A 22,431-nucleotide genomic window follows, 5' to 3' on the forward strand; every position below is an offset into this window, starting at 1 on the left:
GTGCCACTTAACCATGCAGTCACAATGGGGAAACTGCCAAATATGCTGTTTTCTTGTACAGTAAAACCCAATGTAGTATGGAGGTAGATGTGTTATATCTGAGCTGGAGTGCTTAAATGCTTTTTTTATTCATTTTTTCTTGTTGAACTGTATGTATCCGTGTACCTGGATCTCATTTAAATGTTGAAATTCTAAACAAAGACAAAGCTTAAGCATGTCTTATTATTCACCCTTATTTCCGTCATTATGATTAAGAATATTAGTTGTATTAGGGAGCTTGTCTTCGTTGTTCTGTTTTTATGATATTCCTTTTCGGTGGATGTGTAGACATTTAGAAAAAGTGGAGTCACTTTTTTTTCTGTTGAAGCTGTGGTGAAGCAGTCATCTCGGGAAATCTTTGGAAACAGGTTTTACCTACAAGAGAATTGTATAAAAATCGAGGCATTCAATAATGTTATGTAACCCAAAGCTATTTCCCCCATATTAATCTTAATTCTCCCATAGTAACATTTGTATTTGAAACCGGTTCTGTGTTGTCTTTAAAAAGCCCTTTCGCAAGTGCAATTACTTTGTGAAGAGATGAACCTTCCTCATGTGTTAAGGTGAGTAATTGTGTTCTTTTTCAGGCTATGGCTTTGTGGATTTTGACAGCCCAGCTGCTGCTCAAAAAGCTGTTACTGCTTTGAAGTCAAATGGTGTCCAGGCCCAGATGGCAAAGGTAAAAATCTGATTTAAATGTCACATTGCATTCTGATTACCAAACTACGGCAATACCATCTGGGAATGAGAAATGGATTTTTGATAGTTATGGTAAATCATCTCAGTACTTTTAGATTATCAGATATGCTCTGCATTATCTGCCAGTTCCAGTAGACATGTTTTAAGCTGCCATCCCCAAAAAACAAACAGGAATGCCTTGGAAAAAGTCAAGAGAGGGAAAACTTAGAACATCTGTTTTACTGGTTAATAACCCTTGAGCCATTGTGATTAACAGCATGAATACAGTACATGTAAATTGTTAGATGGCAAGTGACATTGAGATTAAAATGATCAGATACTAGTTTATCAGAAACCATTCACTTCATATATACTGTAGCTACACATTTGAAGTTTATTCTGCATAACCTATCCTAATCAGTGTTCCAGGGTTTTAACAATTCCATTGTGAAGATCTGAAAAATCATACTACTTTTACAATACAAAAATAGTTCCTTAAAACTGATACAGTGAACGTTGAATATGAAAACAGGCAGTTCACTATGTCCAGCCTTTCAGATATATATAGTACTATCGTTCTGGTTAGTGGATTCAGCATATTACTACTTCATTGTTGCAAAATCATCCTGACTGTTTTTAGGTTCTTTGTTTCATTACCATAGTCTGCGATTATTTAAGTGACAGAAGAACACTCTGCTTCTGAAAATTATTTAACTCCTGCAAGTGCCTTTATTTAAATACCAACAGAGACCTGATAAACTTACAACCATGTACAACCTAGTTGCAAAAACCTGAAGGTGTTTTCAAGTTCAAGAAAACATATCTCAAGCAGTGCTCATTCATGCAAGAAACTCAATTCATTCCCCCAGAAAAGTCAAACCAACTTGTTAGGAAGTGGAACCTGTAAGCAATTTGGGTGGAACAATTCTTACTAAAGCATTTGGAGGGCAGATGGTTTCTTGCCCAAAATAAGGATGTGTATACCTTTTTGTTAACCAAGACTGCTAACATTTGGTAACATGAAATTAATTTATGGTATTGCATAACAAACCTGACAGCATTGTTACTGTTCTATGGTCTGTTTGACTATGGTCTGTCTGAAATATACCAGACATAGGAGTGTAGTGCCTTGCAATAGTTTTGACTTTAGGTTTTGCTGAGAGTCAATTGGGCAGTGATTTCTTTTTGTTGGTCTTCAAAGAGCACTACTACTGTAATGGCTGGGAATTAGGTGGTTTACATTCTTGAACTGAAGAAAGGGAAGTAAATAATTGGAGGTTGTTATGGCAACCTGAGCAGTAAACCCAGGGAATCAGACTATAAAAGCTAAACAGGAATATTCAAATTAAATTCCCTGTTAATCCCAGCTCTATAATATGACCTTCTTGACATGCATCTGTGGCCAGTATTTAATTTTTAATTACGATAAAGCTGTTTTGTTAAGCAACCCAGGCTTTAATCCAGGTATTGTTCTAGATAAACACTAGAGACTTCAGGCTTTTAATCGTCATTTCCATGACTTGCAAGGGCTTAAAATTCATTTGTTTCAGTGTTTAAAGAACTGTTCAGCATGTGTTATTTTCTAAAGAGCAATGGGGTGTATCCTATCTGGCTTTAAAAAAATGTTCTGTACTTCTAAAACAAAGTTAAGAATTTGACTCAAAAATACACATTTTAAATATGACTATGGTGTCTTATAATTGAAAATTAGAAATTGAAACAGTGTAGATTTCTATCTATAAAATGGTGAATGCTTTTACACAGAAGCAGAGCAAATTAAAGTTCATTTCCCATTTAAATCCTCAACATAGACTTCAGAAACAGGCCTCACCCCAGGAGCAGCACATTCTTTATAGGCGAAGACAACCATTAAATCCCTTTTCTATCAGCGGATCTTGAGTTCTGTGAACATTCCCCAGTCACATGATGTTTAACGACTGGCTGTTTTGCTGGTGACCCCATTCACTGCAAAAACAGATGTCTTATCTTTCTGCCAAATTTCTTTCCTGCATTTTAGGAGCTGTTCCACACGCACAGGGAATATTTTTTCTCTTGTTAATTTCTTTCAGATGATGAGTGAGACTTTCTTGCATCATGAAGGACCTCTAGTCTGGACAAACATTTGTTGTTTAAAAGCTACATTCAGCTTTTTTTTTTTGTTTACATTACCAAATGTTATAACTCAATTTGAGGCAAGGTATTTATAGAATATCTGTAAACCCCTTATGTGAGAATTTTCTTTGAATAGTATTTATCTTTTGGATTCTTCTGTAAAATTTCAAAATTTGAAATCTACCCCGATAACTGATTTCTTTATTTTGATTTTTTTAACTTTATTTTATTGGAAGACAATTACAAATTTCGAAATGGTGGTTGGCACTCCTTATTAGGGGTCTAGAAATGAGAATCCTAATGAACATCAGGAAGAGCCTATTACTATTTATACATGTATGTTTTTAGAATTTGGGTATATTGGTCAAATGGTTTTAATTTTTAAAATTGAAATAATGAGCACTCAAGATTTTTTTTAATATCAAAGCTAGAGAAAATCAGGAAAAAATGCAGGGAACGACAAATATGCCCTGCCTCTCAAGAGAGCAAAGCCTTTGTGCCGTTGATATGTTAGAGGCTGGGCAAAGGCTGTGTACTGTTGCTCGCCATCAGGGGTGTTCAAATCCAGAAATTTCAAACTTGGCAAATTCCACTGTATCAGAAATTGCAACAACCAGTAGTTAGTGTGAAGAGGTGGCTAAATATTCATTGTTTTCAAATTGGCGAACCACACAACAGTTGGTTGCCAGTGTTCGTTGATTTTACAGAATGGGTTGATGGGAGCAGTATTGGTCCCAGCTTTGTAGGCACGGCGTCATTTGGCAGGAGACAGTTTAAGTTTTGTTGCACCCTCATTTAAACTAAAAACAACACTTAGTAGCCACTCCTCTGTCCAGTTTTGGAATGTGTCCAGGGTCATGCTGCCCTGTAGTTATTAAGAAGGAGAACTGACAAGAGGAACTGGCATCAGTTTTCCTGTTGCATTCCATATTTATTTGAAACCCCCCAAAAATACCTCCTGTGCCTGCCCCTTACATAAGCAATGCCTCAGCCGGTTTTGTGTAGATCACCCTGACGGAGGCTGTCAAGTGTGGCACTCGCGTGCAGATTGACATGCTAATCGGTGCGACTGCGTGACTTGACGTGTGATCAAGTCCTGGATCCTCTCTTGCTGTCCTTCCTGCTCTCTCATCCTGACACGACAGAATTTCAGCAGAGTGACGCACATCCTCATGTTGCCTGTGTAACGATGTTTTTCTTGGGGAAAATGGAAAGGTGACAGGTCTTTTGTGGATGACCTACAATATTCATGAGACTTGAGCCCCGTTTAACATTTGTGAGATAAGGTGGGGTAACGTGGCATCTAGGGCTCAGATCAGTGAACCACCACATGCTTGTCTAGGTTCAGCATAATCTAGCAGAATTCCAGAAGACTGACTGCAACGAATATGTGAGGCATTGCAGTGTTGGCCTCACATAATATAACCATGTGACTTTCACAGTCTACTTTCTGATGATTAGAAATGATAAGCAGCGTAATGCATTTACCTTTGTCATGTCTGTTCAATTTAAAGACAGTGAACGTCTGCCAAATGAATGCTCAGCATATGTATTAATGATACTCGGCTTAAAACAAAGCTGTCCTGTCATATGTGGTAAAATTAAACATGCTTAAAATTTGAAAAATGCAGACATTAGCAACCATTTTCTAAGTAAAGTTGTTGTAATTGGATCTGCTCATTTTAACTGAGAGATAAAAGTGAGTAATTTGCATAGGTAAACAAATATAATTTTGATTTCCCAAAAACCATGATGGTTGAGAAATTTGTACATCCTGTTCCTTTTCATGACTTCAGTTTTCATGATCAAAGGACTGAAATTCATTTAAGTCTCCATCTGTAAAAGATAAAAACAGATTTGTTCTTTTTTTGCTCTTGCATATTAACAAGATTTTTATGGACTTCACATAGTATGGCAAATGTACAGTAAATGTGACATAGAGCTCATAAAAGTTTCTCAGAGTTGCTTCTATTGAAATTATTTCTTTTAAACAATTTGGAGAAGCAATGAAAATCCTACAACATGTGGACATGTAGTTAAAAATAATAGGTTTAGATAAAGGGATGTTTTGTTTAAATTTTGTAAAAAATTATTGCTGCTCTGAAATTAGTTCAGAGAAGAGCAGCCAGATTGCTCTGGGCTCAAGTTAAAGGAACTGGAGCTTGTTAGTCTTGAACAGATAGGTCTGCGAGGTGACCTGATTCACATATTAACTAAAAAGGGAAAATCTATCTGAACTTCTGAAAGTTCGATTTACAGAAAGATTTGTGACTTTTAATTATTTTCTGGTTATTTGTTTAAATGTCTGTAAATGCTAAATATTTCCCTCAAAATGGGTTTCAGACCATAATTTAAAGTCAAGTTGATAACTCTGCACAGACACCAGATCAACTTGGCAAATCAGTATGACATTTGGAGTTCCTGTGCTGATTATGCATTGTAAAGTTAATGCAAACTAAACTCAGCAAGGTGCATGAGCAAATTGCCTCATGAGAATACCCCAGTTATGCAAATTTAGGATTAGAATTCCCAGTGCATTAAAAAAACATTAAAATAATAAAACTGTCATTTCACATTCCCCAGGCAAAGTCTACCTTTTGCCCTTGAATGTCAATTGCATGCCGCTCCACATTTCAAGACTGGCGAAACAATGATGGCTGCTAAGGTTTTCAACCGGTCTGTCCCTCTTAGGCCTTTAGGAAGCGTTATTGACAGCACTGGTACATGTGGCGTTGTTAAATACAGTGGCTTAATTTTGTCCCAGTGTAACCGTCATGCTGTTTTGTTTAAACAACCTTTGTTGTTGATGGTAATTTGCAAGCATACATTGTTCGCTAATAGTTCAATCTAAATTTTTGTCAGCCTATTGCTCTAGTAATCCAATCCTTTCTCCTTATGGGTATGAACGCGCTGCTGTAATGAATATTAATGCGAGCTGTGTATTCTCAGCAGACCTCTTTCCATATCTTCTGTTTCTGCTGACTCTATTAAAACACAGAACAGAAAAATCAGCTGATGTATGAAAGAACAGGCCACAGGCTACATCCAAAACGCAATTCATCACTCTTCCCTGTGACCCTTTATTAGCCTAAAATCTAAGAAAGACGGAATGAATTGGAACAAGTTTTAACTTCAGAGCAAGTTAGAAAAAGTGATCTTTGCACTTAAAACAAAGTTTCTTAATGGGGCTTTAGAAAATGAATGTCATCTCAGAGCTGAAGATCAAATTCATCCTCCAGGTTTGATAGATTATAAAATTTTGCCTTTTAATATTAACCTGTGGTTTGAAAATTAGACTATTAAAAAACAATGTCTTACTTGGGTAATTTATTATATAGGTTTTACTCAATTTTTAGTTTTCCTGGATTTTGTTGCAAAGTCACATATAAAGTTTATTAATGAAAGTGTTTTGTTTTAATAGCAACAAGAGCAAGATCCTACAAACCTCTATATTTCCAACCTGCCGCTCTCTATGGATGAACAAGAACTAGAAAATATGCTGAAGCCTTTTGGACAGGTCATATCCACTCGAATATTACGTGATTCTAATGGTGCAAGCAGAGGAGTTGGCTTTGCGAGGTAGGTATTTTACTATATTTGAGTTTTCAGTGTTTGACAAACATGTTTGTCCAATGAAGTGTTTAGGAATTCATATCTGCATGCTTTCAATAATCATTTTCTTATTCTAGTTTTATAGTATGTTACACAGGTTTCTGTTTTACTGTATACAGAATGTAAGATTTATAAGTTGACTGATGGTGGCTTGAAAAGAGTAGTATGCACTGGTGTGCCTTTTAGTAAGCAATAGAAATACGGTAGCTTGATATACTGTTAAAGGTAGCTGAATGATTCCCAAGGCCCTGCATGCAGCATTTACGTTTTGCTAAAAAAATGCAAAAGCGAAGCATCTAAGAATTGGTGTAAGTGTATTTCATTTTCAGTACTAAAACATGTCTGTGAGGTACAGTTTGCATTTTTGTAATTTATATTAGAAGTGTTTCATTTATCCTTTTGTAATATTTACAGGCATGCTCACTCCCTAATATTTATGAGCTCTTTGAGTAGAGCTCGTTCAAATCACACAATCATGGTTTAAGTGAAAATATTCTCAGCTTTTTCTCTCTTAGTTGACGACATACTTCTGTTATTACTTTCAGCAAATTGTGTTCTACAGTAAAAAGCTTTGAAAACCCCCACCTGCCACTTCAGTTAGCAGTATCCTTCATATGGATTTAACAGAAGAAATGCTATGATAGTGTTTCACAGTAAAGCTTCGATATTTAGAGCTGAATAAAAACCTGCCCCGCACACACTCCCACACACAAACAGTGGTAGCCTGCCATTTCTATACCTCTTGAAAAAGTGACCAACAAATTTCTTTTCAGACTTGAATAAGAGTGAATGTTTAATCAGTTTACTTAAAACGAAAGTGGTGAATCATTAAAATCAATTGTAATTGTCTTATTATGCATGTTCAAGTTTCAGCTTGAAAATTAATTTACAGAGTGTAAAGAGCATTTTCTGGAAATACACTTAAGCCAAAATGTATTTGTGGGTATAATTTAGTTGGAGTAGATGGCATTTTAGAAAAACTCCTCATTTGCTCAATATGTAAGACATACCGCAAAAGTATTTTATTTTGTGGATTGCCACTGCTTTATTTCACAGCAGGTCTAATGAGTGGGGATGTGTTTTGGGTGGTGAACCAGTTGTCCCTCTAGAGGTGATAAAATTAGGTTTGTCTGAATCCCAGTGAGAACAAGCAAAACATTTTATCCTATACTTGAATTGGTAGTCTCCTACATGCTTGGGTTACCAGGCAAACAAATTGCGATGAAATATGCTTTTTAACCACTTGAGCAGGCTTGCAGTGTAATTGATTTTGCAGGTAGGGATTAGTCTCCTATTTTGCTGACATGTTCAGTGAAAACGTGAACTTAGCAGACCTCCACAGTGTACAAAAGGTTTCTGACATTCCTTTATGTGGCCATTTTGATCGGTTTTTCGGGCTAGGCTTTTTTCTCTTGGTGTATGAAATCGGCATTTCCTGCAATGTGTCCTAGAATTTTTGCTTTCTTGTTTTCAAAGAGCCTTCATTCTTTTTTTTTCCAAAGAAAAAAAACACATAAAAATGCTCATTGTTCTGTAACCCCAATCATGATTTAAATTGCAGAAAGTGTAAGTTTATCATTATCATTATCATTATCTTATTGTAGGTATTAAGCATACATTCATTGTCAGAAAGCTGCTTATTCCAACTAATTCACAGCAACCTGGAGTCTATCCCAGAAGCATAGAGTGTAAAATAGGACTACACCCTGGACAGGAAGCCAGACCATAGCAGAACATGCACACAAGCACATGGGTAATTTTAGAGACATCACTTAACCTAACCAGCATGTCTTTGCTAGATAGAGTTGGGTGGAAACCAGAATATGCAGAGGAAACTCACACAACACAGAGAGGACATACACACAGAAGAAACCCCATTCCAGAATTCAACACAGGAAGTATTTAAACAATTTACAATAAATAACTGTAAAGACTTAAAGGCAGGAAGATTAGTCAGAAATTATAACCAAAAATCCACAACACTCATGAAAGTATGAGTTTCTCTTTATGCTTTTCAGGATGGAATCAACAGAGAAATGTGAAGCAGTCATTTCCCACTTTAATGGAAAATTTATTAAGATGCCACCTGGAGTCCTTGGTGAGTATCTTTTTTTTATTTTTGAATTACTATAGAGATTAAAGCCATGACACTGCCTACATGGTTAATACAAGGATAACGATAAACGAGTAGCACAGCTATCTTTCTTAAATTGGCTCAGCATATAGAACCAAGTTCTGGTGTTCCGAAAAGTCCTTTTAACCAATGTATTTCCACCCATCGAACCAATGTGGGTAATTTTTTTTCTCAGGTTGCATTTAATTAAGCTGTGCCATTCAAAAGTGCAGTTTTGTCAGTGTTTTTTGTTTATTCTGCAAACACGTTAAATGGTAACAAGAATAATGAAAAGTGCAGCTCTTCAACAAAGTGCATTTTCTTTCATTTTCTGGATAAGTGTAAATCGGACTGAAAGCAGTGTGCAGACATCCAGCAGGAGAATCTCTTATGCAGGTCTATATTTAAATTCTTTAATTTAGAACTAACCTTATGGTCTGTACCTGTTTATTTCAAAATTTCATTTTTTGGCATATCAGCAAAGTGGTCTATAATGGCTGTCAGTTAAAATTGTATGCCACATTACATTGAAATTTATTATTACACTTTTTTTGTTGCTCATTAGTTTCCTTCCCAAAGAATGTTTTCTTCTCCTTAAAGAATAAGGCATGTGGGAAGTCCTATCCAGCTGATTAGCAGCAGAAAGCTTCCCTGAGGGCTATGTGGGGCCTTCTTTGTCATTTTAAGCTTTTTAATTGGATTATGAGACTGAAATAGCCACTGCAGGCAATTGCCCGTGTTGATTTTTGGAAAGGGGGATTACTGAGCTGTTGGTGCCACTTTTGATTTATTTGCTTTGCAGCATTTTTCAAAAGGAGAACTTAAGGCTTTGATTTCCAGATATCTGACAGCATCATGCTTTTCTACTTAAAGACCTGTTGCCTGGTTTTGTCTTGTCCACAGCACCCTCAGAACCCTTATTATGCAAGTTTGCAGATGGAGGCCAGAAGAAGAGACCAAATCAGAACAAATATGTTCCGAATGGCAGAGCGTGGTCCAGGGAGGGCGAGGTGAGACTTGTAAGTCCCGCTTTAACATTTCTATGAGTTTGTAAGAATACTCTGTACGTTTCAAATCTGGGACTGGCAGAAAAAACATCTGGAGAGTTTTTTTTGGTTTCAGCACATTTTGCCCTACAAGGGTCTTTGGCTTACAGAAATGAGCTGAACATATGGTACAATAGTCACTGAACAACAGTTTATTTTCTAAAGATAAGTAGGGAATAACAGCACTGTGTAGGACCTGTATAGTCTACGTTGTCTCTGCCTGTGTCACTCATGGTCTGATCTTGTCTGACCACTTTCAGGGGACTGTTACTGTAACATCTTAAGTTTTACTCCTCTTGATAAGAACAAGGGCACTATTTAGTAACGAATTGTCAAACAATCTAAGCACTTTATTTAGAAAAATAGATCATGTTTAGTTTAGACGTTTTATTTTCAGAAGTCTTTTTTGTTTTGTAAAGATTTCTGTAAGGATTCACTTATACCTCTATAGGTACAAAAGCAGGACTCCTACAAACCTTTTTGGTATGTTTGCTAATTTTGTTTACTTAAGAGGTTTGGGTCTTTTGAAAGTAGTCCTTTTAAACATTGCACACTAATGTTGCTTGTTGAATAGAATTCAGTTTTCATTGTAGCAGGAATAACTGGTCACAAACCTGCCCTATGTCTTAAATAATGTAAATACTGTAGGTGTTTATCACTAGAAAATAAAACTGTTTTTGTAATCACAACAGTATTTTATGTGGACTTAAATAAAATAACTAAGAATTAAAGAGTATTAAACCAGTATCGGTACATGCACTATACATGCACTATTACACTGTTCACCCTTGTGATGGTATTTAAATTTACATTACTGCCATATGTTATTTACCCAACTACAGGTTAGGGTTATTGGGAAACAGTATTGCAATGTAAAGACCATTGACACTGGGTCCAGTCCATCTGAAAAGTTGTGCATTATCCAAAATGTTGTGCTAAAACACAACATTCAATATTCAAATTATATTTAAAAAATATACTTCAGATATTTACTCCTGACTAAGTTCCACTCTGGGCTTGTACAGTGTAGCCTGATCCCCATTAATTCCATCGCTGAAGTCATTTTTCACCAGAACTGCTGTGTAGTGGGGCTGCGGAAGCATAATGGCTGGCATGCATCACCCGGGTGGGCTTCTATGTAAAACACTTAGCGATCCTTTGGAATGAAAAAAAAATATTATTATTATTATTATTATTATTTAAGGTCTGGGAGAAGTATCAAGGCCTGATACAGACTGTACAAAAAATGCACAAGCTTAACCTGTATAGCTCAAACTGCTGGTTTTCCTTCCTATAAGTTTTAAGCAATGAAATTAGACATTTTCAATAAGTAAGAGTCAAACAGTTGAGTCACTGTTACAGACCATAAAGAAGACTGATGCACACCAAACCTGTTCCTATTCTAGTGTTGAATTCAATTAAGGAAGAGAGGCAAAGAATGTGTGAATGTCGTTTTTTTTTAGAGCACAGGCCTCCTTTTGGAACTTGTACATTTTAGAGACACCAACACACTAATTTAAGCATGAAACTAATTTCTATAAATATATTCTTGTATATTGTCATATAGTTTGGAATATGGAAAAGTGTATATTTATTATCTCTCTCCTTGTATCATTTGCTTAATTTATCATAGAATGTGCTTCTCCAGAAACATGTTAAGCATTTTAGTCAGGAATTGCAGTAATCCCATTTTTACCAGTTGATTTATAATTTTAATGTATGTCAGATGGAGGTTTTTAGTTCAATTTTCGATGAATGACTGTCATGAAACACATTTTAGTAGTATGATAAGCATATTAGCCAAAGGGGGACACAATTAAACACCATATTCACAAACCACCATGAGGAGCATCCAAAGCTATAAGACACTCGATGCATGCACATAAAAAAAATTAGGCGGTGGGTTCATTTGCATATGCTGAATATGCCAATCACATGCTAATTTATTCGGTTGTGGAACGATAGCACTAATGAGGGTAATGACATGCACATGGTATTCTACAAACCCTTCCTAATCACGAAGAGTGCCTTAACTCGCATGCAAGTTTGTGCTGATGGAAAGCAGGTGTAATATTGCCGAGATCCATCTTGGGAAAAGCCCCAGTGCAGTTTGTTTGTTGGCCACCATTATTGAGGGACTGAGTTCTAGCTCTGTCATGTATATATGGTATCTCAGAGTGCAGAAAGATTGGATTTTTCTGAGGTACCTTATTTTGCTGATAGTCTTCAAGGTACCTTTTACAGCAACAGATGTTTCTGTTTTTTTCATTTAATGCAAGGCATGTGTTTTTTGTGAATAATATGAATTTGGTAAATTCCCTTTCAGTTTTAGGTTTATTTAATTAGCTCCATATTGGCAAAAATGTCTTCCTTGTTAAATATTTTCTGTATTTTGTAAGCAAGCATTTTCTAAAGTTTGTATTTAAATGGTAAAAGCAATTATTTTTTTGCTTTTCCAGGCTGGAATGACTTTGACATATGATCCTACAGCTGCTGCTATGCAAAATGGGTAAGATAACTCCTGCGGAGTGAAAAAAGACATCAGTAGTTTGATCAAAGTTTATTTGTTTATACATGGAATCAGGTCATTTTTAGAGTTAATATTTTCTTTCTGCAGATTTTATCCTCCACCATACAGTATTGCGAACAGGATGATCACCCAGACTTCTATTTCACCATATATATCACCAGTTTCAACATATCAGGTTTGTATTAAGCATTGTTAGAAGATTTACATTGCTTTAGAAAAGACATAAGAGCTGTTTTAACTTAATGTAGCTAAGAGAAAAGACCAGTTGTGATATAGAAAGTAGATGTGTAGTGCTGTATTGACACAATTCAAAATGTGGAATGTGTGATTTAGCCTAGCTGTTAAAGGAGGTTTCTAAGTGCCCTGAGAGGTAATATTTTCCCCAGGATAGCTCTCTTTAAGACTGCTGAGTGCCCCTGATCACTGGAGCGGGAGTAGTTAAAGCCAGGCCCGAAAGCCATAATCAGGAGACAATACACCACATGGGCAGGGTGGACTCGCTATTTCAACTCACTGACAGCTTCCTGTTGCTTCAAAAGAAGCCATGTGCTTTCCCCTGCGGAGTCTCAGTCAGGATGTTTTCCCCTTGGAGCCGTTCTCAACAAGGAATCATCCCCTTCTGTCGCCGTGCTCATGAATTGCTCTGCCAGATACGGTCTTGTCAGTCTCGTCTGGAGTCGTTTCATACAAGCTTGCCTATTAAGCATTAACCCACAGCCCTGTCAGGAGTCCCTGTCTTAGTACTGACTCCAGGTCTGTTGCCCCCAGGGCATTTCAGTAAATCTGGGATTGCACAGACTGAGAACAGATACACTGGAGAATTTCTTCTGCTGAACAGTGCAGCTTTCTTAGAATTACATTGTTGCTAAAATTGCAGCTTTCATCAAGACCAAAGCTATGCCCTTTTAACTTATTCTTTAGATAATACCAAACCATTGTACACAATGCTCAAGTTATAACAAAATCTAAAACTACAAATTTTAAATTGTCATACAAATACTAATGATTTAGTCACCTCTGTCAAAAGACTTGGATACCCCTTTTCTCATCAGTGTCTGAGAAGTGCATTTGAACTTCTATGAAGTATCATTCTCTTACTGTGCCATATTTACCTTTGGAATTTCTGATTTTTCTGATTTCACAGGTACAGAGTCCTTCCTGGATGCCTCATCAATCTTACATCATGCAGCATCCAGTAAGTTGTGGTAATTGTTTCCCTTTTTCTATAATAGGTTACTCAGCTGCAACTAATAAAAGGTTCATAATAAAAACTACAGCTCAGAAAAAAGACTTGAGTTTTTTCCCCCAGTGCTGTTTAGGAGATGTGTATGTAAGATATAATGATATGTCATTATATACAAGACTATATATATAAGATATGCCCTTCAATGAATTGTATACATCCTCCTGTGGAATTTTGGATGTACAACTATAGACTGAGACAGTACTCCAGAATCGCTCCTTTCAGCTTACTCATTCTGTTTTTTTAACCACAGGAACTCGTGGTGAGGAGAGTAGGAAATGCCTTCAGCATATGCTGTGTTCATGACTCATACTGTCTGCATTTTTTCACAGGTGGTTTTGAGTAGTAAGAGCTAGTTTTTATCCCGATTTGCTAAGGAAGTAGTTTTCCAGAAGGCATTTCGTGAGTGTACATTTGGTTTGTTGTTTTTTTTAGATCAAAGCACACCTCTGTTGCTGCGCAATAGCAACCTAGAACTGCATGATTAATTTGACCATAAGTGCTTTTGGGTAGTGAAGGCTGTGGTAGTTGTAGGTTACTCTGTATGGACTAAATGTCAAATGCATGCTTTGTCAGTGATTTGTCTCTTAAATCACTTTTTCTTTTAAGCGATGATCAGCTCTTACGTTACCAGTTACAGGTAAAAGGCTTTTCATCACAGTGTAATGCAAAAAACAAAACTTTTCTGCTATGGTGCCCTTCAGCCAAATTCTCATTGTTTCTGTTAACAGATAAATACCAGTCGGAGACAGTTATATAAGCAAGTTAAAAACCTCCACTGATCAGTTGTGCAGGCAGTAAAGCTTCAGAAGTGACAAGGAACTTATTGAATCTGATGCCTCTATTATATTACACAATTTGACTACACAGACATAAGACATTTGTATTCTGATTTTTTCCTGAGTTTAACTCGGTTTCTCACAGCTGATAGTTGATCCCTACATTTGAAAAAATCCAGAAACCTGAGCAGGCAGAAGGCTGTATTGAATAAACATGCAGCTGTCTGTGGTTCTAATGTCATACATACAGGATTGGCTCTGGAAGGGAATAGAAGTTAGAATTAGCTGCACAAGTAGGGAAGATTTTTTTTTGAATATTGCTTGACACAAACTCAGAATAATTTGTGTAATTATTCCAATACTGTTGTTTCCAACATTAAATCTATATAGCCTTTTTCAACTACAAAAGAAAAAAATAATATTGAGATTTTGCCCAAGAGTAACAGAGGTACTTATTTTGAATATGTGTGTCATTTTTGAGTAAAATATCTTCACTGTTTAACCAAAGGGAATTTAGATGTAGCAGGTAAGCTTTTCTCCTGGGAAGCTTAGAAGAGTAGTGGTATTTGGTGTTTCCTGAATATACAGTTAATACGATTAATAAGGATTTAGAATTTTCTATTTCATACTGAATTTAAAGTAAAATTAAAGCCCTCAGCAGATATGATCCGTCTCTTTTTGCCCAGAACAGCACATTCCATGTGTAGTGATATTGTATTGGCTACATAGTTATGGTTTTGAAAGAATCTGATCACAAACCCCTTAACAAATTATACGTGCTTATTGTATTTGTAATTTAGCACGCTCTCTTTAGCCTAATCTAACATTGTATAGTCTTATGATATAAAATGTTTAAATCACAGTGTTAAGTATTTTGTAAATTATTTGCTGTGGATGTTTAACTTATCACCATTGTTTGTGTGCAGGTTTATTATTAAAACAATTGGGGCTGATTTTTTTTGTAACAAAACAGTTTGGACCTGATGTAATCTTAAATGTGTGTAGAAGTGTAATATTGAATTCACAAAAAGTGTAATATTGAATTGTAATATTGTTTGTAACATTAAGGCAGGTTCCTTGAGGCATTCTGTACTGGCAGAATTTAGTATTACATTTGAAATTAAAATGGAAGTGATGACAAGTAAAAGGTCTTTTTATATGTGTATTTGCATAAGTGATTATTAAGCATTAAAAGTTGACAGGTGTCATATCAATAGACTGGTGAATGGTAAAATATTCAGTACCTGGTCATTTTATGAGCAGTACTGATATTCTTTAGTGGAAATGCGGGTTTCTGTCTCTCTTTTGCCTCAAATGTAGAAACAGGATGTGGCTCCTTTTGAGTGAGTTAGTGAAAATCCCAGCTGGCTGCAATGTCCTCTTGCTCATTTAAGAGCTTTTGCCAGAACATAAATTGATTTTAAATATTCATGATTTACTGTCTAATAGCTTAATAGGGACTGTGAGAGAAGTTGGTTAATATGGATCCATTTTAATGATGTATAGTATTTTGGTTAAAATTGTATATGAAGTAAAAGTGTATCAGTATGCAGTTCTGAAAAGCATTTAATTTTTAATGTTTAATTTAAATCTGTACTTTTACCTACATAATACATTGCAATATTAGCCAAAGTGAAAAAAATATTTTCACAGTATTTTGACTCTTTAGGTATCATGATCGGCAACAATCTTCCTGATTGTTTTACTGTAAAGTTTAAGAGCATTTTCTTAAATCTAACCTCTTTTCTGCATTGTTTTCAGATAGTAGAGAGAAATGTGAAATACTAGTATTTTTTGTTTGTTAAATTAACGTTTTCATATTTCTTGTGCCTGTGTATTTTCTTCTGTTTCTCAGGGAGCAGTAATTTCGCCCTCTATGGAGCACACAATGTCAATGCAGCCTACATCCATGATGAGTCCACTCACACAGCAAATGGGTCACCTCTCTCTAGGCAGCACAGGAACGGTACTGGATCTCTGAAAATGATCTGTGTTACAGAGTTTTAGTGTTGCTGTTTAAACAAGCCATACATTTGTCTCCTTGTTGTTTTAGAGCACAGTTGATTTGAGTATTTGTGAACTGCAAAATCCCAGAATACTACTTAAAAAAGGTTACAGATAAGAGGTGGTTATTCAGTTCATCTGGCTTGTTTGATTGCCTGTAATCTCATCCAGCTACTTCTTGAAAGAGCCCCGGGGTATTGGTTTAGATCCCATGACTTCGGACTTCATTCCTAACTCCCGTAACTGTTTTTTCCAAAAGCCTCCTGCTCTCCATTTTAAAACCATTTTCTCTTAATTTGTACCCCCTCCCCCATCCCCCCCATGGTTCATTTTCACTTTTGATTCTGAAGAAGTTCATTAGGTGGTCTTCTTGAGAATTCTCAAAATTATTGGAAGATTGACTCAGCTATCGTCATAGATGGAAAAGGTTCAGTTCTTTTAGTTTGTCAGAGAAGGACATTCCTTTCAGCCTGGGAATGTATCTGGTTAGTGTTCTTTGGGTTTATTTTTTCCAGAGATGGAACCATGTTTTTTTTTTTCATATTCTTAATGAGGTTTAAGTGGTGCACTGAATAGAATCTACTTTGTCCAGATAGAATAGAAATTTTCCTTTGACCCCACTTAGACAAAAAACAGTGTATATGTAGAGAATATAAAACATTCAGTGGATTTTACAGATGTATACAGTCAATGTAATATAAATAATAATACCATACAAAGCAGTAGAAAAACAAGATTCAGTTTTGAAGCATAAGACACAAATGTGAGCTACATGCACATAAAGTATACTGTATGCTGTCGATGCAGTGCTGTGAAAGAGATTGTACATCAGAGTTTCTGAGTACCAGCACTCAGAACAAATTGCATCTTAAAAATGTTTTTAAAAATGTAGCCTTTGGTACTCTGAAATCCTCCGGATGGTAATTTGTCAAATTGGTAGTGTAGTGGATGTGTGGCATCATTTACTACCAACACTGCCTTCCTGTGAACACTCCTAGTATAGATGCAGCTCAGCTGGTTCTGTTGCTGACCAGTAATTTCGCTTCCTGTTTCTATAATCCTTGAGATCTTGGCTCTACCCCTAACACCAAGATTTCCAGAACAAGTGGGGATGTTTAAAGAAAGCACACCCTACCAGACTTGTGTAAGCCAGCTCTAAGATCTTTGCTTACGTCCAGGCTCCTCAACCTTCTCAAGCGGCACAATCTTGGCACAGCTTTTTAAAAACAAACAATTTTAACATAACATTCCTTGAATTAAATTCTACTCCTAACTTTATAACCTAATGTTTTGTTGCCTTTTTTTCACCTACAGCACATGTATAGGCAATGTAAATGTCTCTCTCTCAAAATATGTTCAAGCTTAGTATTCCTGATTTAGTGTCCATAGTTTTTTTGCTGCTTTGTACTCGTTACTGAAATGTGATCATCACAAATGTAATATTCCACACCGACTACAGTAAACATCTGCCAGGTTATTTACACTGTATTGAATATCAAGTAAATATTTTAAGAATTACAGAATTTGTTAATTAACTAATTAGATCAGAGTCAGTATAATTTCCTAATAATTCCCTAATAATGGTACCTATGGCTAGGGGTGATGCAATAAGTGGAATACAATATGTGTTACAGATATATATTTCATCCCTTTATTGTTTGCTGCTGGGGGTAACTTATCTTGTGTGCATTGTTCAATATTGATGTATATTTCCTTAAAAATTCTTATCCCTAGCTTTTTTTTTCTTTTATAGTTCATGCCTGCCAATACAGCCATGCAAGGAGCCTATATTCCTCAGTATGCCCACATGCAGACCACAGCAGTTCAAGTTGAGGTTTGTTACTTGCTTCTGACACCCTTTCTTTATTATTTCTCGATCTCCATTGTTCAGCATGTTCTTGTCAAGCTTACCTGATGTAAAGGACTTCCTTAAATGAAGGTAGTAAGCAGCTCCGAGTGGGAATCTTTATGTAATTGATCAAAATTACCACTTTTTTTACATAATTGATCCTCTTTTAAATGTAAACCTAGTTCAATTAATTGTTCCATTTCCAAGGCAGATAGAACCTAAGTGTTACTTTATAGTTGTTCTTGAGTCCTAATGGTTATGTTCTTGATGTTTTTGGTAATAACATGCACAAGGAGTTGTTTTATCACTCAAGTAAAAATGGTACTGCCCAGAAGCTAAACAGAAATGTATATTTATGTAACTCCATATAGGCTGTTGACCTTTGGGCTTTTTGAGACCAGTAAAAAGTGTATATTCGCCATTAAAAATGGACCTCCCAACTACAACCAGTAAAGGCCCTTGTCTAAGTACAGATGGAGCACTATGATCATGGGCTCAAGCATGGGTCCTGTAACTAGCCAACTGTGACTGGTATTCCCTGAATGGGGCCACTCAATTGGTTGAGGGTGGGTCGGGTCAATCAAGGGCCTTAGCTGTGGTGCCATCACTGAAGGATGCGTCTGTACTTCCAGTAGGAGGCTGTACAGACAGTTATGTTTTAAAAGTTTTATGTGAGTATATCAGTCTACACTTCCTTCTTCTCCTTATGTGCAGGTCGCAATTGTGAGCCAAGACCTGAAAAATACACAACTGGCAGTTTTACATTAAAAGGGATTAACATGTTAAAAGCTGTACTGTAATATGTCTTTATTTTATTTAGGAAAACAGTGGGCAGCAACAAGTTGAGTCATCAAGCGATCATTCTCCTTACACATATCAACAAACCAAGTAATAATCTGGTATGGACATTTAATTTTTAAATTCAGTATGCGTTTTGATTTGATGGGTGTCTTAAAGAAAGACTTCAGCGTTTAAACTTTTGCCGTTTAACGTTTTTTTTATTGCAAATTTCTGTCTATATGTAAAAGTCAATTGTCTTGATATTTGTGATATATTCTCTCTTAGATGCTCATTGATAACCCAGAAGAGACAAGAGAGAGACAAGGGGGAAGACTGAAACAATCATGGTTTCTTCTGATGTGCTTTAAGAGTTTATCTAAATTTTGCACAGGTTTTACAAACATTTACTTTTGTTTATAATAAAATCAACTGAAACTATTTTTGGTATAAGTTCTGAGGTGCATATAAATGCTTACTTTCATCAAAAGGATGCTAATTCTCTAAAATAGTTTTATTTTAATAAGAAAGAGTTTATTTTTAACAAGGAGTGTCACATCAACACAAGAACTCTGTACATGCAGAAAACCATGTGACATGACTAAAGGTGCATGACAGGAAAGATGTTTTTTGTTGTTTTTTTATGATTTGTGATGAAAATTACTTTTGTTTTCTATTGAGATTTTTTTTTCTGAAGTTTTTCAGCCAGACATCTTTAAAATGATGTTTTGTGCTTGCTGTGTGAGTGTTGCTATGGTGAAGTGTTACATGTCATTTCTTGTTAGGTGTTTGTCTTTTTGGTCTAGATTGATCTGTTTTAAAATTTGCCTTAAATTTTTTCATACAATAGCTGTTTAGGCAACTCTTGATACAAGATAAGCAAGAATATGTTAAATACAAATGCCTTGTAAATCGGCAAAATAGGGCTTTTTTAGGAAACAACTAAATAGACTTTCTTTCAAATGCATTTTAGATGTTTTTAAGTTTTTTTCCACTGATCTCGGCTGAATACTAATCAAAGTAGAACTTTTAGAATAGAAATGTTTTGAGTGAAACACATTTTCTGAATCTGATGAACTTTCTAATAGGATGTAATGTTTGTATAATCAGAAGGCTTGTGTTACTTCTGATTGTCTGAATGTGCTAGAATTTCTGAATGATTAAATTTAAACTCTTGGTTTTTTAACTAACTTGATGTTGTAGTTTTAGCAAAAACAAATCAGATGGGGGAAGGGGAGGGATCAGGATTCTGAGGGAGGTAGGGGGGTACTCTGTCAGACTGGGAGTACTTTTTTTTTCCTTTTGCTTTATAATAAAAATAAGTGGATTTATGATTGTGCAAAAATTAGCAAACAATGCTTTCCTTGGCAACCGAGGCAAATTGTTTTTTTTTTTGAATTTAGGATAACTGAGAGATATAGGCAAAACCAATTTTAAAGAAAAACTAGCTCTTTGTAAGGATAAAAAACTTGGCACTTTCAATAAAGTTTACTTCACCAAAGAACTGTGAGCTAGGAATTGAATTAAAAAAAAAGTTAAGGTTTTCTCTCAGCATGTGCATCTTATGTAATCTACTTTTTTGCCGGACCAGTTTGCAGTTAGGAGAATGTGCCTTTTTTGTACATTTGCATTTAGTTTTTTTCTAGTTTTATTGAGGTATGGACACAAAGAAGCATGAAGGAAGATTTGGATCCAAGCAGTGCCACACTCACTACACCATCACTACAAAGAAATGCAATATGTAAAATAAGAAAGAAATACGATTTGAAACTATGAACTGATTTACCACAATAATGATCTGCTTTTACATTGTAGAACCAGTCATTTTATGAATAAAGCTTTATTGTTTTAATCATTGTAGCTTAAAAAAGCTTTATAAATTAAGTTGTCTTCCAAGAGACTGTGTTTTGACCTGGTCAGCGACAATTGATCAGTTATCTACCTCAGAGTTTTGTTTCTCTTTTGTATTGGGACAGGTTTGCTGGACCTCCCTGTCCTCCCAGACCAAACTCTTCCAGCTCAGGAGCTGGTGATTTAACAGCTGTTTTCTTTCAATTTTTATCTTTTTATTTTCAAAACATTTTTTTAAAATTTTAATAGGAATATTGTATGTTGAACATGTTTAGTTGTGTCCAGACATTCAGTTTCATAGTTTCAAAAGTAACTGCTGCTTTCATTACTAGAGATTCCAGTAGTTGAAATCCTTCAAGAAACAAGACAAAGGTTGTGGTATTTACTGGATCTGTGCTCCTCGAAATTAATTGTTGCTTTGTCAGAGTCCAGACAGACCTGCAGCAGCTTTCACTGCGAATTGGTAGATTACCAAAGTTAAGACCTGTAAACAGACTTGAGATTTCCATATGTTGCCTAAGACTGAAACTTAGTACTGCTTAACACATGTGCAGGTTGTGCTGCTAGTGGTGTCTGAACTAAGTGCCATACTCTGTCTGGGTTAGAGTTGGGAAAGTACTCTGTACATAAAGAAATGCTCATTTAATTAACATCACGTGCTAGACAGACATTAAGTTATATAAAGAAATAATTTATGAAGAGAGACCTTTTTGTACAGATTGAAGAAAAAGATTTTCATAGAGATGTCTATATGATCAAGAGTTAATTTTTTTATTTTTGTTTTACATGTGCCACAAACTTGCCAGTGGTAACTTGTATGTCCGGTTAAAGATACCTTTCTGTATTTTTGTTTTTTAGTACTTGTAAAAGCCAAAAAGACATTTTTGAACTGTAAATTTCATTAGATTGTTACTTAAGTTTTATTTCTTTTTCATTTCTTTGGAAACTTTTGAATAAAAACTTCAATTGGAAATAGTGTCTGAATAGATTTTCATTTGAAATGAAGCACCAATGAATAGAAGACGGTGGGTTCTCATTGTAATCATCTCGGAAACTAAGAAACACACACTTGCCTTAAGACACTAGAATGAATATTATTATGGGAAAAATTGTTAGTGAAATTAGACTGAGTGGGTTGGAGCCCAATCCAAACAAGTTGTAGCTGAGTCATGCCTTCAGCCTGTGAGCCGTTTAGCTCATTCCTGACTGCCAGCTTGATCTGGACATCACCGGGGGGTGCTGTATTGGTCTCTGTATCTCAGCATTATGGAACTGATATTGATTTAGTTCACTGAGCTGAGCCCATCCTGCAGACTCTTTTTACAGCCCTAGCACAGTGGTAGCACCCTTGGGGTAAGGCAAGACTACATTTGAAGGTCACGTATTTTGGAATGATGACAACCTGTTACCTGTTGGTTTTTAATTTTCATCTGAGCCAAAGAATTTCATTGTTACTTGAGATTTATTATCTGTGTGTTTTTCTAATCATCTATTGGATCCATACAATGCTCATGGTTAATCTTCCTCACAGTTCCCAGTGCTTTGCCCTCACCTGCTTTTATTAGTTTCAGCGCAGGAAGATGGGATTGTGAGAGAAATGGGTACCCTGCGTTACTCTCTCCCTGTGCTTCCTCTGAGTTGAGGTGTGCCTGGCAGGAGAGTGGTATGCTTAATACTTTCAATAAGGCTGTATTTAAAAATTGGCGTTTTCCAATATCGTTAAACACAAACTGCAGGGTGTCATAAACTGCATTTTTACGTTTACCACCAGAGGTCAGTGTTGACTCAGCTATGTCAG

At 35.9% G+C, this 22,431-nt stretch overlaps 1 protein-coding gene across 4 annotated transcripts in view; it reads left to right on the forward strand.

Annotated features, from left to right (window-relative positions):
* LOC148649166 (RNA-binding motif, single-stranded-interacting protein 1) overlaps nt 1–21,606 on the forward strand; it is a 77,108-nt gene extending 55,502 nt beyond the window's left edge. For 3 of the 4 annotated variants that reach the window (XM_088605469.1, XM_088605470.1, XM_088605472.1), the window contains exons 4-14: nt 627–718; nt 6,251–6,408; nt 8,460–8,539; nt 9,458–9,573; nt 12,060–12,109; nt 12,218–12,305; nt 13,275–13,325; nt 16,008–16,118; nt 17,910–17,990; nt 18,826–18,904; nt 19,071–21,606. In XM_088605469.1, the coding sequence (XP_088461595.1) occupies nt 627–718; nt 6,251–6,408; nt 8,460–8,539; nt 9,458–9,573; nt 12,060–12,109; nt 12,218–12,305; nt 13,275–13,325; nt 16,008–16,118; nt 17,910–17,990; nt 18,826–18,897 (899 nt within the window). In that variant the 3' untranslated portion in view covers nt 18,898–18,904; nt 19,071–21,606. The remainder of the gene's footprint in view (nt 1–626; nt 719–6,250; nt 6,409–8,459; nt 8,540–9,457; nt 9,574–12,059; nt 12,110–12,217; nt 12,306–13,274; nt 13,326–16,007; nt 16,119–17,909; nt 17,991–18,825; nt 18,905–19,070) is intronic. The other variant, XM_088605471.1, reaches the window with a different exon arrangement.
* Nucleotides 21,607–22,431: the final 825 nt, after the last annotated feature.

This window comes from Lepisosteus platostomus, chromosome 14 (assembly GCF_059453375.1).
Source record: "Lepisosteus platostomus isolate fLepPlt1 chromosome 14, fLepPlt1.hap1, whole genome shotgun sequence".
Lineage (NCBI taxonomy): Eukaryota > Metazoa > Chordata > Actinopteri > Semionotiformes > Lepisosteidae > Lepisosteus > Lepisosteus platostomus.